The sequence below is a fragment of the Manis pentadactyla genome, chromosome 3 (genome assembly GCF_030020395.1).
Source record: "Manis pentadactyla isolate mManPen7 chromosome 3, mManPen7.hap1, whole genome shotgun sequence".
NCBI lineage: Eukaryota > Metazoa > Chordata > Mammalia > Pholidota > Manidae > Manis > Manis pentadactyla.
The window spans coordinates 34,984,453-35,002,099 of NC_080021.1; the positions used below are offsets into that span (position 1 = coordinate 34,984,453).

Sequence of the window (17,647 nt, forward strand, 5' to 3'; positions counted from 1 at the left end):
GAGCCCAGTTTGAAAAAGACATATGCACCCCTATGTTTATCGCACCACTATTTACAACAGCCAAGAAATGGAAGCAACCTAAGTGTCCATCAGTAGATGAATGAATAGAGAAGAGGTGGTACATATATACAATGTAATATTCAGCCATAAGAAGAAAGCAAATCCTACCGTTTGCAACAACATGGATGGAGCTAGAGGGCATTATGCTCAGTGAAATGAGCCAGGCAGAGAAAGACAAGTATCAAATGATTTCACTCATCTGTGAAGCATAAGAACAAAGCAAAAACTGAAGGAACAAAACAGCAGCAGACTCACAGAACCGAAGAATTGACTAACAGTTGCAAAAGAGAAAGGGACTGGGGAGGGTGGGTGGGAAGGGGGGAAGAAGGGAAATAAGGGGCATTACGATTAGCACACATAACATAGGGGGGCAGGCACGGGGAAAGCAGTATAGGACAGAGAAGACAAGTAGTGACTCTATAGCTTCTTACTATGCTGATGGACAGTGACTGTAATGGGGTAGGTATGTGGTTGGGACTTGATAATAGGGGGGCATGTAGTAACCACAATGTTGCTCATGTGAAACCTGAGCATAAGATTGTGTGTATCAATGATACCTTAATAAAAAAATAAACATAAAGGAAACTGAATAAGCAAACAAACACAAAAGGAGAATGGAGGGTATATATCAGGATAACAGAATCATTGAAAATATACATCAAAAGCAAATGATATTTAGGAATTCACAAATTAATTTTGATCAGGCTGAAAATAACATACTTTATCTTCCATAACTATTTTAATAACAAAATTATTTCATAGACCAATCATACACTGGTCTTAATAATTGTTCAAGTCCAAAAAAGGGTTGGTGTTTAGTAATTCTAGACATAACATAAGGGCTGGAATGTACTGCCCAGTTTTATGTTAAAGCTTCTGTGGTCTAAGGCGATATTGCTAGTGATCATTCACTGTAGCTATTTCACAAGGAAGTAAATTATGATTCCTCTGAGAATGACGAAAAGACATTTCAAAGCATATTTAGAGACCTGAGTGATATTCAAAAGGAAGATGATACATGTGACCCATTATCAGTCCCTGATGAGCACTGGATTTTAGCATTTCTGTTTCCTTCCCCCAGTACTGATTGTGAATTGTAGATGATCAATTAACTGTTTCTAATGACTTGTGAGCAATGGCGAGTTTGGGAAGGAGGGCTGGTCAAGGTTACAGGTATAGGCTTTGGCCATGAAAGAGAATGGAACTAATTAGTCCCTGTGGGAACTGAATCTGCAACCTCAGGCTCATTAACTGCACAAGAAAGCAAGCTCCTCTAGGCAGACGAAAACTTAAACAATTTTCTTCAAAATGTGTTTTATGTTTAAGAATAAGAATAAAATATTCTTATTTGAATACTGAAAAATTTTGATCATTTAAAGAGAAAGAATTTGAGGTAGGTATATGGAAAAAATATCCAGTAGATTTCCTATATGTTTAATTTTTAAAAAGCTATTCCTAAAGGCACATAGCTCAAAATCAAATGTAATCAGGGGTTCTAAAAATATGATGTATGGTTTGAATCCATTTTTTGCAAAAATATATGTGTGTAGAAAAAAATATGCCTCAGCATCTATAACAGTGGTTTTCTATTAAGGGTAGGATTTAAATTCTTTATTATTTCTGCTTTATAACATTCAATAGCTTTTGATTCTCTTTAACTAGCACATTTCTTTATTTTTAGGAATAAATGCAAGAGATGTATTTGTATTTCTGAAAAATAAGCAATTTCTTTCCAAGCAAGAAAAATAAATATCCATTTTGTTCTCCCATGACATACCTTTTAGGGTGTTTAGCACACTAAATCAGGTATTTGAGTACTTAGTCTTTCCAGATAAAATATGAGCTCCAACAGGAGTCGTCATTTTCATCCACAGTGCATCCATGTGCCATGATTTCATGGCACATTACAGATGCTCTCTAGATTTGCACTACATACTTGGTTCTTACTTTCATCCCCACAGGGTCTTCTTTCTCCCAAACCTGGCTCTGGATGAATTACCCTGGCCTCTGCCAGGTGCCATACAGTCTTTAAGCTACTGTGGGATAAAAGCTGAAGTGTGTGCAGGCACCACAACGAAAAACAATCTTGGATCAAAAGGATGTCATTTGGCAAAATCAGTTAAGCTGCTACTCGGATCTCTCTCTCTAAATACTGGTCAACATATGTACAGTGGCACTAAAATGACAGAAGCTGAAGGTGCCACAGGAGACATGGGAGTATAAAGTACTTGATTTAGTAGTGGAGGGTCTCTGTGAGATGGGCAACTGAAGAACCATTTCAGCTAAATTATCGCAAAGTGCTTATATCTTTCTGTTGTGCTTCTTTTAAATCATAAGGAAAGCCTGACAATTTCCAGCTTGTAATACAACAAGTAGAACTGAGATTTCTCTTTTGTAGTTTACATTGCTCAGTTTATATCATTTTGGAAGTGCAACCAAGTTTCTGATAGCAGCAACACCCTTACCAACCCTAGGAAATCAGGGCGTTCATCCCCTGCCCCCATGCCCCATCCTCATTTCTGTTCTAATGTTTGGTTGCATTCCCAGGTCCAGATACTCACTTTCTCCCTGGAGAGGCTCTGGCACATTTTTTACTGGAGGAAATGAAGGGAAACATTCTGGTTGGAAATGAGAACTCGGGGACTTGCCTTGAAAGAACACACAGCAAAACGTGTTTTCACATGGACAGTATTTGTTTTGCACAGGTAGTTCAGTGGTTAGGGGTGTCAACTGCCTGCCTGCATTCATTTCCTAACTGCCACTTAGTGGCTGTGTCATATTGGGCACATTACTTAACTGTCTGTGTCTTTCCATTTTTGGAAGTGCAAAAAACAATACTATATTCCTAATAAGGTGTAATTGTGAGAAGCATGTGGGTTAATAGCTGCAAACTGTCTTAAAAAGTGCCTGGTACATGGTAAATGCCATGCCATGTAAATGTTAACTCTTGATAATATTTACTTAGCTTGTATGTTGTAAAAATGGTACATTTAAAAACATCATATATATTAAAATACATGCATATATTAAATATATTTATGAATCTTAAAAGAATATAAAAAATGGGGGGATTGCAGATGATTTCAGGGAAGGAAGCATGGAGAGTCCTCCCAAGTGCCCCTTGGTATCATGCCATTTCCCTCTCTAGGCCATAGATTAGATATAGGACCCTTTTTTTTAACTTTCTGTGTCTCCTCATGTCTCCTGTGAATTATCTGCTACCAGCAAGAGTTCTTCCCTTCAGATCATAGCCTGGAACCTGTCACCTGTTCATGGATGTCTGCAATTGACTGTACATCCCTTTGTCTCAGTCTCAACCAGCATCAACTAAATCATTGTCTCCCTCTGGTAATTATTTGTGAAACAGGAAGATTCATGAAACATCTGTTAAATGTCACCGTGTGACTCTTATAATCAATTTCACTGCTCTCCTTACCTGATTTATACTGCATAGTTTCCTAGAAACTTGAACGTGTCCTAAACCATATTTCTTTTTGAGATTCTGCATGAAAGGGCCATATGATTGTATATTTTTTCATGTGTCATACATATAACTACTAGAGCAAGGAAGTTTTTATTTTTTAATGTAAAAAGACAACTTTCTTAGAGGTATTTAATAGCTGGAAGTTAGTAATGTGTGTTAACCTATATTTTCTAAATTCTTAGGTTGTATGCAGGGATTACAATTAGGCACCCCCATTCCATTAAGCCTCAGAGTTAATTTTAAAATCAACACATGGGTATGATCAGATATGTACAATGTCATGGTAGGCAGACCGAACTGTTCGCAGACTGAAGGAGTTTTTGACCATAAATTCAGTGCTAACATTACGGAAAGCAGCAAAGAGAGGGGAGTCTGGCAGAAATGTCACTCAGAAGAATCATAGAAACAAACACTGACAGTGTTACTCTAACTCCCAGCCATGAAGAAGCTGCCCTGAGAGGCAGAGGGGAGTGTGTGGCAGATACATCCTTACTGATAGACATATCTTGCCAGGTGTATCTGAATTGAATCCTTTGAACATTGGAAGCATATAACTCTCCTTGCTATGATTATGTGCTCATCTGAGATCATCAGCCAAACTTCTGACTTACAGCCCCATGCAGTTTTCTACAACAGTTGGAGTGTGCACTGCTCAGGCCAGATCAAGCACCCCATGATCTTATTTTATATCTTATTTTAAATTAAGTTATGTATGTTATTTTAAATTAATAATCTGTCAATCTAGTTTATTTTCCAGTCAGTCAAGTGTTTTCATGTCTGCATTTCTGGATTTAAAAACAGAGAGCCAGACACTGGCCTATAATTTCACTAAATTAATGGAGCTCTGTAAGCAGTTCCCATAGAGAACTGATGAATTACTATGTATCTCTGTTCAAATATTTATAGGACAATGTTTTCCAAAATATAAATTAGAAATTTTAGGCTACATAGAAGAATTACAAAGGTCACTGAGAAAAAAGAAGGTTAATGATTTCTAAATGGTGTATAGTGAAATCAATCAGTAATTTGTCTTGCATATACTATTCTCCTTTCCTCCTGCACATGGGGGCTCAGATGCTAAGTGGTAGGATGGAGATACCAAACTCCTATCATTGTACAAAGGGTGAACACTGATAAAACAAACGAAGAGCTCCCTGTATGGAAATCTAACATGGAACATTACTTGTAGCCAGAGTGGAGGGTGTTACCAAATGAAAATACCCAAGAATTTGTTTCTGTAAAATCTGAACTATTGACATGGAAAGAATTCTAACTTCAGCTATATGAATTCTACAAGATACCCCAGAATTTAACATTTTCTTTTTGAATGAAGACATTAATTTACCATTAAATCAATTACCTACTTTGCATTTTTTCACTTATTTACCCAGCATGAATGTATAGAACATCGACTAAATTCTAAGAGCTGCGCTGGACAATTGGGCTGGAACCACAGTACACAGTCTCAATCCTTGTGGGGTTCACTGTGTTTTGGATGGCCTTTCATCAAATCATGACAACACATGCAGGCAGCTGTTAACTGACATATACACCAAGGACAGGCTCCAGGGTTGCTCACCTGATTCAGTGCGCCAGGCCACACCACACCCTGTCTTGAAAAATGACAATCATATTTGCTCTTATCTCTCTCTCCCTCTCATCCTCTCTGCCCCCCAACATCCTCATTCTCCTTCCCTGTCCCATCCCCTTCCTTCTTCCCTTCCTTTTCTTTCTTTGGCATGAAACCTTCTTTCTGAATATTCACCTCCAGCACATGTTTGCTGGGAGTATCATTCCTTTAAATAAATGTGTCCTTTACATCTCCCAGAGGTTCAAAGGGGTTCACAAGTTCTACAGAAATTGTTTACTTTTGTTTTATCATAGTGATGTTTTTATTTTAATAATGATATGAAAGAAAACATTTTGCAGTAATAACTCACAGTTTAAATGCTTTTCATTTATTTTTACAGAATATATTTTAGTTTCTTTAGGTTATTCATTTTTCAAACTGGGATCTGTAGTGCCCAGTAGGGATCCAAGGACATATTTTAGGGAATCCATTAAAAATTAGGTCCTATAGAAACACTCTGCTACATCTAAACAAACAGTTCTATCCTTTGTCCTAATGAATTGTTTACTTAACTAAAAATAAATACATGGAGCAAAGCTGTAGAAACTGGTTTTTAATCTGATGCTATCTCTGTTGCCAGCACAAATGGAAGACAAGGATGAGATGGGCTCTTAAGAAAATGAAAAATATTACCAGTTTTCTTATATTCACATACTGAATACTTTGAATCCAGACAGTTCACTTATTCATCCCTGCTAGCATTGCTCTTCATTACTATACAAAAGTTGTTAATTATTAGCCAGAAAAACATCTTTATAACTTTTTTTTAAATCACAAAGAGCTTTTAAACATGAACTAGAGTCAAAGATATTCAAAACACCAGCAATTTAGAGATGTAAGTCCATAAAGGAATGTTCTCTCCCATATTTGAGTTCTACTCTGTTTAATTTGGGTAGATCTGTTGAAATAGGAAGCCTGAAGAAAAGTACTAGTGAGAAAATACCCCACCCTTACGGCTCCCTTTACAGCTTGTTAGTCCTGTATAGGGAACAAAAAGACAACTAGAAACATTGAAAGAGTGTTTTATTCCTACTCCTCTGTCCCTCAGGGTATCCTGGAAAGAAAGGCACTGGATGTCACTGGATTCAGTGGGAGACTTGAACCCTTCCCAGAGTCCCCAGATACCACAGGGCTAAGTGTCCAACTTTTAATTCTGGGTAGATTTCCTCACCCTAACAGAGAACAACAACAACAATCTCTGGAAACCAGATTTCTAAAGTTCTTTCTCTGCCCCAGTTCTGACAGTACAACTTTCTTCCAAAATACAGCTTTATGATATACATGTATTTGCATTTAGGTTAGAAAGAAATTCACTTACCAGGATAAATTAGACACAGACATTGCAGCAATTTATGAAGCAGTCTCCTCTTGATTTCAGAATGAGTAGGTCAAGCAGAGATCACAGGGAATTTTAGCTTTGCTGCCAGAATGATGCACAAACCACGTAGTTATTCACAGTTTGAGAGGACCTATAAGAAAAGGAATAAAGTAATATCTATAGTACCCAGTCTATATGACTTCTACAGATTTATTTCACCCAGGTCAATAGTTTTGTCATGGTATCAGAAACACAAAAAAAGCATGACGTTTTTCTTAAAATATATGACATAAACCAAAGACAAAATTAAACTAACCCAATAATAAGCTGAATGCTTTGTCTTTAAAAACAGCTGAAAGGTTAATACAATGCTCATTCCCTTAGTTAGAAAATACAGGAAAAGGACAATGTATTTTCAGAGGCACCAACTTTTTTCTCCATATGGTGAACTGGTTATTCTCTCTAAATCAGTTTTACATACTTCTGATAAAAGGATCAGAACAAAGACGTTGATTAGCCCACAGCTCATGTTAGGAAAAAAAGAAGTTCCTTAGCACAAATAATTGTCATGTCCAAAGCTGTAAGAAAAAATCATTCACTACCACATCAGGGTGAATAAGAATTTATATTGAGTAACACATGGGAGGTAAGTCAGTGTGTATGTACATAACAAACATTTCTACATACTTTTTTTGAGCATGTACTATATACAGTATCCTTTGATCTTGAACCAAAATTTTCTTAGGGTACAGCTAATTCCATGGTACTATGTTAGTTTAATTCAGGTCATTAACACAGCACTGTCCAATTAAACAAACATTTATTGAGGACATACATATATATGCACTTAAATGCTTTCTAAGTTACATAGTTCAGGGATAAAGGTGAATGACACATGAATAAGACATTGTTCTGACCCTCAAAGGATGTTTAATGGAAGAAGGAGAACTGTACTAAAGTAGAGCAAGTGTGCTAGTAAAGATTTACACGGAGTATATGGGAGCACAGAAGAGGGGGTTCCAGGACAGCTGCAGGGATTTGGGAAGGATTTCTAACAAAGCTATGTCCCGAACTACTACTATTAGGTTTGGCTGCATGTTTCAAAAAAATCCAAAATCAAAGTGGCTTAGAAAAGACAGAGTTAATTTTTCTCTCATATAAGCAATCTTGAGTCTTAAGAAGCCCAAGGCAGATATGGAAATTTGATGGTCACCAGGGATGAAGGCTTGTTTCTTGCCATTCTCAACAAGTGGTTCCCCTTCACATTCCAAGTGGCTGCTGAGCTCCAGTGAGTGTGTCTATGTTCCAATCAGCAGAAAGAAGGAAGAAGGAAAGAAGGATGTTTCCTAAAATGCACACATGACATTTCTGCTTAAATTTTATTGGCCAGAGCTTCATTACTTGCCTGCTCTTGTTCTAAGGGAGACTGGAAAATTCAGCCTTTATTCTGAGCAGACATAGGCCCAACTACAAACCAGTGTACCTATTAGAAAGAAAGGAGGTGAACCTGGGTTTTGTGAGAAAACCAGCATCGTATCCTATTTTGAGACTCAGTGACTTTTACCTCCTCTGTACCTACTGCAGAATGGCAAACATGGGGCCAAGGGCAGGTGGAATCAGTCCACTGTTTGTTGGTAATTGACCTATGTGACACATAATTTTAAAATATCCAGCTTCTTCGATTTTCTCAAATCATTCATAGGGTCAGCAAAACACTTTTGTGCCTATTTACCAAGCTCTAACTAATTACTAAGGGCACAAAGATTAATGAAATACAATATTTGCACATAAAGAATCACTAACATGAATGACATCATATAAAAAAATAAAACAAAATGAAATGCACTCTGAAAATTGCTGTGTATGCACAAAGGCATATTAGCAGCTATAAGGGAATAGAGAAAGAACCATAATTCTAATGGATTCTAATTTTAATAGACATTATCTGCCAGAGGAATAAGCAGCTATAAGGACCAAATACCAAACAGTCTCCTTACATGCCAAAGGAGGCTTTTGAACCCATCCTGCCCTTGGTTAATTGTTAAAGCATATGGACTTACATCTATCAAGAACATGGCAACTACGGATTCTGCTCCCAAAACAGATCATTTTAAACTCTCAAAATCTATATCCTGGATCTTATTAAGGGTTTGGTTACAAAAATAAAATGTATGTAACATTGTCTGAGGCAATTTGTCTTGATAATATTAATTCTTAATTCTATCTTTAGAGAGCTGTGTATCTGGATGACATTATTTTAATATTTAACCAAATTACTGTTACTGAATTATACTTTGGGGTTTTGCCAAGAGTTTACATTGAAGGACATCACTAAGGAAAGTAATAAGTAAGAAACACAGGCCTATGGAATCAGCTATTATTTTAGTAAAATATTCACCAACACAAAAGTGTTGCCCTTATGAGCACTCAAAAGAAAAATGTGCCAGGTCTCAACACCAAGAAAACTATTTTCCTAAGGGGATACTGTTGCAACTTACTGTGCTTCTTTCCTTGCTGTAACTGATGGGAAGCTGTGAAACAAATTTGTGACATATCTTTAAGAACTATTCAAGGCCTCGGGATCTGCTTTTTTATAACCTTTGTTTCCCTTTTTTGCCAACTTTTATTTTTAACCTGTTTTTGATAAACACACACATAGACAAACATATGCACATATATACATACTTTATTTTTATAAATACACATAAAACTTCCCCTAAGTCCTTTTAGAGTAAGTATGGGTAAATTAAAGACCACAGTTCCAGATTTGTTTGCTTTTGCAGAATGTAGAAATAACATGTAAAGAAATGATTCCAGGATCTTAGATTGAGCCATAAGAAACTATATTTTTACAGGTCAAAAATGGTCAAAAATTGTCTGTGTATATGGTACAACTTAATGTAAGTGAAGAGATGATCAAGATATCCTCTTATTGTTCTCCTCAGCTGAACTAAACTTTAGATGGGCTTCTTCCTGACTCTAGACCCCTGGTTCCCCTTTTCTAGGAGCATTTACTTTAGAAAACTGTAATTGTAAATTTTTTCTCTGCCCCTTTGAGACATAAATATCCTATCAGTTCTCTTTCCAGTTTTACAATCCAGAATGCCTTTCTTAAGGATCGGGGGGCCATGTGAAATGTACCCATCAAAGGTGATACACCTACCCCCTAGTCTCTGTGGGAGGAGAGGAGTATAATTTCTATAAGAATCAATTAGCAAACACAGATGGCCCAATCACATTGACCAACCTCACCTCACCCCAATCCTCTAATACCTCCCTACAGCTCACCTGAGCACTTAAAAACTGTCCTGCCTTTTGCTTCAGAAGAGTTGTAGTCAGTCTCTTTCCCTATTGCAAGTTTTGAATTGTTTTCCTTGTCTATTGAACTCTGTCCTGTTCAATTTTTCTTTTAGAGAGTATTGTTTTTAGTTCTTAAACTTCAGGAAAATTTCTTAATATGCTGACAATATTGTTAAAAAGTTCAATCGTTTCTCAATGTTCTTTACCTGCAGTAACTACCAGCTTGGATTTTGATATGCTTATATTAAATGTGGAATTTGTAAAATAAAATTAATATGAGAACTACATTTTCTCTGATGTTAAGCCTAGATATCTATAAGAACAAAACATTTAATACCCAAAATTTCACTGCGACCATTCATAATGATTACTATAATGTTTCTTTCATTTTGGTATTATATATATAATCTCTTATTTTATTTGCTTCTTAAAACTATCTGATTCATTTCTTTAAGGACATGTACCCATGAGGCACTCAATAAAGTTTTCTGAGTTGAATAACACAAAAAGGCCTGTTATGTTTATAATTTTATGATGCGATGTTTTTGAAAGGTCTTGGTAGTGGGCTTGTTATTCCGTTAAATGACATTTAAATGATTCATTGCTTATCAATGCAAACTTTCCAGAGAAAACATCATTAGGATCTTCATGAGAGTTTAAATTTTCTGTTCATTTTGATGATTCACACTCTTTACACAAATCCCAGCATCAGTCTCCACACTTAAGTATGAATTCATAGCTTTCAGCCAAAATTCTAACATTACTAAGAGCCACCATCTGCCTCTTTGTTACAAGAGAAAGAAAGTATATCTTGATGCTAGGGGAAATTTCAAAATACATGGAGTGATTTGATTTTGCCTGAATGCCCAGCCAGGATTATAAATTATAAGCATAAGAACAACTGTTCTCTTTAGGTGATTCCTTTAGCACAATGTTAAGGAAAACAGTAGGTGAATTTAGTGCAAAACCCCTCATTTGACATATTCAATTAAAAATGTAAATAGTCCAAAACACATGTAAATACTCCTTGTATACAATCAATGGATTATTGGGATTACACTTTAACAAAATAATTCTTTCAATCATTTACTCGTGAATAAGATTCTAGTCTTCAAATTCAGCTGAAAGGAATACTATATTCTAATATGTTCACTTAGTTGTAATTACTTGAAATTTAGTTATATAACAAAAGAATTTCTGTAAAGTGACTCTTATTTAAGCAAAGAGATAATATTCATAACCTAATTCCATTGTGTCTTTAAAATGTTAAAATTCCATGAATATCAGTTTGAATAACCTGACATATAATAAATGTGTTTTTATATATTCCATACTTCAGACAGTAAACCTATAAAAAAATTACTTGGAAGAAACATAAGAAATAACAAGTCTTTGTGAGGATGTGGAGAAAAGGGAACCCTCCTACACAGTTGGTGGGAATGTAAATTGGTATAGCCACTGTAGAAAATAGTATGGAGGTTCCTCAAAAAACTAAAAATAGGAACACCATAAGACCCCATTAATTCCACTTCTGGGAATTTACCCAAAGAAAACACAATCTCTGATTTGAAAAGATATGTGCACCCCTATGTTTATTGTTGCATTATTTAAAGTAACCAAGCTATGGAAGCAACCAAAGTGTCTATCAATAAATGAATGGATAAAGAAGATGTGGTACATATATACACTGGAATATTATTCAGCCACAGAAAAGGAAAAACCCTGTCATTTGCACAACATGGACTAACCTAGAGGGCATTATGCTCAGTGAAATAAGCCAGGCAAAGAAAGAAAAATACCTTATGATTTCACTTACTTGTGAAACATATACAAACAAACTTGTGAATATATAAAAACAAAACAAAACAAAAGTAAACAGAATAGCACTAGACTCATAGACACTGAGAAATGACTGGTGGCTATGATGGGGGAGGGTTTGGGGTGGGTGGGGAGGAAGGGTGAGGGGGATAAGGGGCACAAAAATTCTCAATCATAATATAAGTTGGTCACAGGGATGGTAGTACAGTGTGGAGAATATAGCCAATGATTCTGGTAACATCTTCCTATGTTGAACAGATAGTAACTGTACTAGTTAAAGTGAGGATTTAATAATGTAGGTAACTGTTTAACCACTGTGTTGTACACTTGAAACTAATATAATACTGTATATCAACTGTTCTTCATTAAACAAAAGTTACTTGGAAGGAGAATGAAAATGATTAAAGATTCTGATAACAAGCACTATTGAGTATACCTCAGTGAATCAGATTGCCTGGCCTGAAGAAAAGACAGTTTGGGGCCCAAAGGTGATACCAAACATTCTAGGATAAGTTCAAACTAAGTGAGACACGTGGTCCATTGGATGTTGTTTAAATGATGCAGTGTTGAGATGATGAGGTATACATATTCTCTACTTTCACTTAGAAGGGCAATTTAAAAGATAATGGGCATAAAGAGAAAAATAACATACATTAGGTACACAAAGAATATTTTATGCTAAAGATTCATAAATGATTGTTAGCAAAATGAATTATCAAGGAAGTATTAGAATATTTTGAGATTTATGGTGTATCTTCCCTTTTTATCACATCAAATTAAAAGCCTCTTCCTTGCTTTCTGGTTCCCATACCAATATTCCCCAACCTAGATTCTCTACTCCAGTTGAGCTTGCTTGCTTACAGTGTTCATTTCTAAGGCCTGAGTGTACTACGAAGTGATTCATCTCTGTGGGTTTTTCTTTGCCCTCTAATTGCACGTATCCAAATACTTCCAAGATCAGCAAAAGCCCCACAGATCCTGTAAACTCTTGCCTTACAATGTCAGGCTTCTCTAATCTCCTCTCTCTCTGAACTAACCTACATCCAGTTTAACAATTAAAATATATTGAGCATAAAAGTGTGTACTTAATTTTTCATGCATATTAGTTTTACTTGTTAAAATAAACCATAAATTTGCAACGGTCAGGAGTTATCTTTTATTGATTAAACTCCTGAGCACCCAAATAAATATCAAGATAAGTACCAGATAAGTATTAATTAATAAACTTGTGGACAAAATGCAATACTTCAGCAGCAATATGACTTGAATGACTGAAAAATACCCTTCAAACATTGACTTTTTTCTTATTATATTCTTATATTTATATTAGGAATTTCAGGACCTCAAGAACTTTGGGAGACTATCAGTCAATCACTGGGAAAAGACACTAATTTCCTTGTGAGACCTTCATTACATTTATAGATAAATCCTTAAACAAGGAAAGAGAATAAGTTTAAAAACAGATGGTAGTTCCACCTTGAATTTTTATTATTTATATTATCTTGTTGCTAGCTTTTAAAATAAACTTATTCATACACAGCAAAGTCAAAAGGATATGAAGGATAAATCTCTCTCCATTTTCTGTCCTGTCCACAGCTCTCCAGTCAGTTCCCCATCAAAGAAGCAACTAATATTATTAACAGTATCTTTACCCTTAAAAAGATATTCTATGGATTGCTATCCATATCAAACTCTATGTCCACCTACCTATCTATCTATCTTCAGTTGTCTCAAATCTATCTATCTATCTGTCTATCTATGTATCTATCTACTTAGTTTTCACAAAATGATAGCCTATTATACATGCTTTCTTCTGCACCGTTTCCCATACATACATAATCATAAGTTTACATACAGTATTTCCCTATTGATACACATACAGAGATGCCTCATTACCTTTTAAGATTTAAAGCATTTCATTGAGTAGATTTGCTCTAATTTATTAACTCTTCTCATACTGGAGTATGGTTTGCATCTGACATCCTGCAATTATTCAAAATACTGTAGTGTGTATCTTTGTATATATGATACAATGCAGATGTATATTTGCAGATAAATTCCCGGAATAATATTCCTGGGTCAAACAGATGCACATTTTTTAATTCTGAAAGATACCAGTAAGTTGCCTTTCATATAAGTTATACCAATTTATACTCCTGCCACCAATATATAAGCTTAATCATTCTGACCTTACTGCTTAGAGTACCATTAACCTCCTGGATTTTACAAATACATTTCCTGGAGCATATGCATTGTCTAAGCCAGAAATACTGTTCCACACATTAACTAGTCACTATGTCTGTTTGATTCTGCCTCTGAGATATCTTTGGAATATGCTCACTTTTCTCCATTCCCAATAATTCTGTCCACTGTCTTCTGATGCCTGAATAATAACAGTGACCTTATACCCAGCCTCCCTTTCTAGTTTAGCTCCCACCCAAACCTTGCTCTGCATCACTCTATGGGCTGAGGGGTCTTTGAGGAATGCAGCTGTTCTACATTAGGACAGCAGAACACAGTGGCAGAGACGATGACAGTCAACAAGCCTGGATGTGATTTCCAGCAATGTTTCTTGGCAACTAATGATCTCAGAAAAATTAAGTACATTCCCTTGTTTAATTTTAAAATAGGAATGTCAATGGTACTTATAAGATCACAATGTCTATTAAAAAATACTGCTTAAAAAGACTTAATATTGCTTGGCATATAGTAAGAGTTAAAAAAAATGAGATGATAATGATAAGGAAGAACAAAGAGGAGGAGACATTGATGACAATAAATGTCTGCCCCATACTCTTTAATTGCTCTATTTTCCCCATTATTTGAGATAGTTTACAAGATTCAAGGGGATTTGACACCTGCTTCCTCTCCACCCTCCTCTCACTGGGGCCTGCACCACCCTTCTCCTCCCCTCACACACTGTATTTCAGCCAATGAATTTCCATTTTCCTGAATACACCTGCAGCTCTTTAGCTTCTAGGCCACTTGCATGCTAGTCCCAATGCGTATCACATGCATCCTTTTCCCTTCTCCCTCTGCTGGACTAATTTCAAACTCATTACACCTCAGTGTAGATAACATTTCTTCCAAACTTTCCTAATCCTCATTAGGTGCAGTTCCGTGTTCTCTCATCACACTTTGCTCTTACTCTATGATGACTTCTAGAAATAGTGGTTAAATTCTTGATGCTAGTCTGTATTTCCCTGTAGATTGTTATTTCTATGAGGATAGAGAGCAAATGTCAATATAACCTAGTAAATCGCCTAGTTATAGAAGGCGTAGTACAGTGCCTGGGGGTAGAGAAGATATTGAATAAATTTTTGTGGAAAAACAATAAATGTTGGAAATCAAGAAATGTAAGATTCTACAAATTGCTGAACTAAAAGCAGTGTCTCATTTTCTTTTAAACTATAAAAATATCATTCCTTTAATTCTTGGTCGTATTAATAATTTCCAGTCTTCTTTAATGTCATTACATTTGAAACTAATTTGTATTTGGTTAGAACTTATATATTGATCAAAGTCGGAAACTTTCAATAGAAATCACCCCATTTCTCAAATCTGTTTTGCTTTTCAATTTTATCCAGAATATGGTTTAGCAGTAAAATATGCAAACTAACATCTTTTTGCTTGGATTTGCAAACTAGTGTGAAACAATCCTGATGTTCCAGTTAATTCAACAATCATAACACAAAATTTCTAACAGGATACAGGCCTCTGTCTCTCTGGAATAGTTGAGTGATTAAGGAACGAACAGACTTAGACCAAATAGCACAAGGCCTTTCCAAGTTGTCTTTATATTCTATTGATACCTCGCCTGATAATATAGTCTTTGCAGAAGGTTCAGAAATCCCACATGTTGAAACCAAATCAGCACAGATGGTAACCTTGGAGACGAGCTAATGCAAAGCTTTATGTGTCCTTTCACCACAGCGCAGCTGTCATTTTATTCGTATTAAAGCCATTTCATGGGAGGTGTTAGTATTCAGTTGGGTATGTCAGTAATTGGTCTAAAAGCATTTATCACAGAGAAGTGGTTATATTTAAGATCATCCTAAGTACCCACTTCAGAAATATCCACTATGTTCAAATTATAGGAAGTATTTACCACAGTCAGAGAAATAAAGGGTTATGAACCTTAGAGTAATTCTTAAATTATCACATGAAACAAATATCTCCTTACAACAGTGTGGGATTATGTTCTTCAAAATAATTGACTATCACAGATACTTTTATAATTTCCTTAGAAAAATGCATTTCATTCCTACATGAACTACAAAAAATCTCTTCCATCTGTGCTTTTGTGCTTTGATCTCATGTTCTCTTGACCCGTAACGTAATCATAAGCTCTGCTGCCTACGTCTTTCATCTCTGCCTCTTGCTCCTCTGTGTCCCTGATGCTATATGATATTTCCCTACCTCAGTTATGACTTCAAACTACTCCTCTGTTTTATTTCTTCCCTTGATGACAAAATCTGCAAAATATTACTCTACATCCATTGTCTTCCCTTTTTCATCACCTGCTTTGCCTTTTGTTTTCTACTCCAATAGTCTCATAATCAGTCAACCAGCCAGTATTTAACCACTCATTCCAATAGTCCCTGTCAGACTCCACAACTTCTCTCCACTCCTGAATGCTGCTTCTTTGACTTCCAGGATGCGAAACATCCAGGCTACCCCAAAACTCTGTTCTTCACTGATACATTATTATTGTTCCATTTCCTTTATATTAATATTCTTTAAAGTTCTATCTAATATGTAAGTTCTTCCCCAGTAGATAATTCAGAAATTTCTATTTGTCTGATCTTTTTCCCTGACTTCCACAATAGTTTTCCTAATTATGTATTGAACATTGGCAGATCTTGTTTTTTTTTCACTGTCTAATAATATCTCGAAATTGTCTCCTTTTTGTTCCTACTACCACCACACATGTTCAAGCCCTTTTACCTTCTAAGTAATTAAAGCATATTTTAAAATCCTAAAGAGTAGACTAACTTTCTAATTTAAAAAGGAGATACAAAAGGTTCTTTGAACAGTTCAAAATTCTTGGTGTTTTGAGGGCAGCATGTCATTGTTTGCAAAATTAACAATCCTACTGTCTGAGCACTGGTGTTCTCTGGTACAGTTTGCAAATCACTGGCTGGAAACTTTTGTACTGGCCTTCAAACTTGTTTGTGACCCTCAATCTATATTCAAGTTAATTTCACAACACGACAAAGCACTTACATATGCAAATTCCTTGTATAGAAAACCTCGAATAGTCTGTTCCACCTAAATATTAGACTTACAGTACTTCCCTATGGTCTATCCTATATTTTCTGGCTTGTCTGCACTCATGTTGAATTATTGCTGTTCAATAATTTGTTTTACCCTTTACCAAATGCCTAGCAGTACTCTGTACAATGGAACTAATAAAAAAAAAATCAGTCGAATTCTCAGTTTAAAACCCAAGTTTTTCAGGTGTGCATTACTGTGCTCAAGGTAGCACTAAATATATGAGCCTTTTAAGTATAATATGTCTAAACTTGCCTACTTTAGGCAAGTTGCTTTTAGAATTCACAATAAATTTAGGTAAGTCACTACAGGTTCAATTCCATATGAATCACCCAATAGAAAGGTTTGCCAAAACTCAGTTTAATTAAAAGCAGAAAGAAACAAAGAAGCAGATTGTTGTTGTTTTTCTAAATAAATGTATCAACTGAAAAAAATCTTAGGCACACAATGAATCTTTCCTTAGTCTCAAATCAGAAGCATTTTAACATTCAAAATTAATTTGAGATTAGTGGGGAAAACCTGCCTGTGAACACAATGCAGATTAGGAGTGTAATTATATAGTTGTTACTGTTTCTTTCCTGAGTACTTTCCAGACATTGCTTAAAGGCCCTTCACCTTGTTATTCAGCCTGGGTCACCTGGTTGGTCCTCATCAGAATGATCATTATATTCCCACTCAAGCAATGTCTCGCCCCTCCTTGTCCTAAAAATCTGTTTGTCCTGCAAAGTCTATCTCCAAAGTCAGTAGCCCTACAACTTAAAAC

The 17,647-nt window shown here is 35.7% G+C and overlaps 1 protein-coding gene across 4 annotated transcripts in view; it reads right to left on the reverse strand.

Annotated features, from left to right (window-relative positions):
* OXR1 (oxidation resistance 1) overlaps positions 1 to 17,647 on the reverse strand; it is a 494,380-nt gene that overhangs the window by 400,080 nt on the left and 76,653 nt on the right. For all 4 annotated transcript variants that reach the window (XR_008996220.1, XM_036876243.2, XM_036876246.2 and 1 more), the window contains exon 2: positions 6,493 to 6,643. Coding sequence is in view for 3 of the 4 variants with exons in the window: in XM_036876243.2 (XP_036732138.2) it covers positions 6,493 to 6,515 (23 nt within the window). In the remaining variant the exon portion in view is untranslated. The remainder of the gene's footprint in view (positions 1 to 6,492; positions 6,644 to 17,647) is intronic.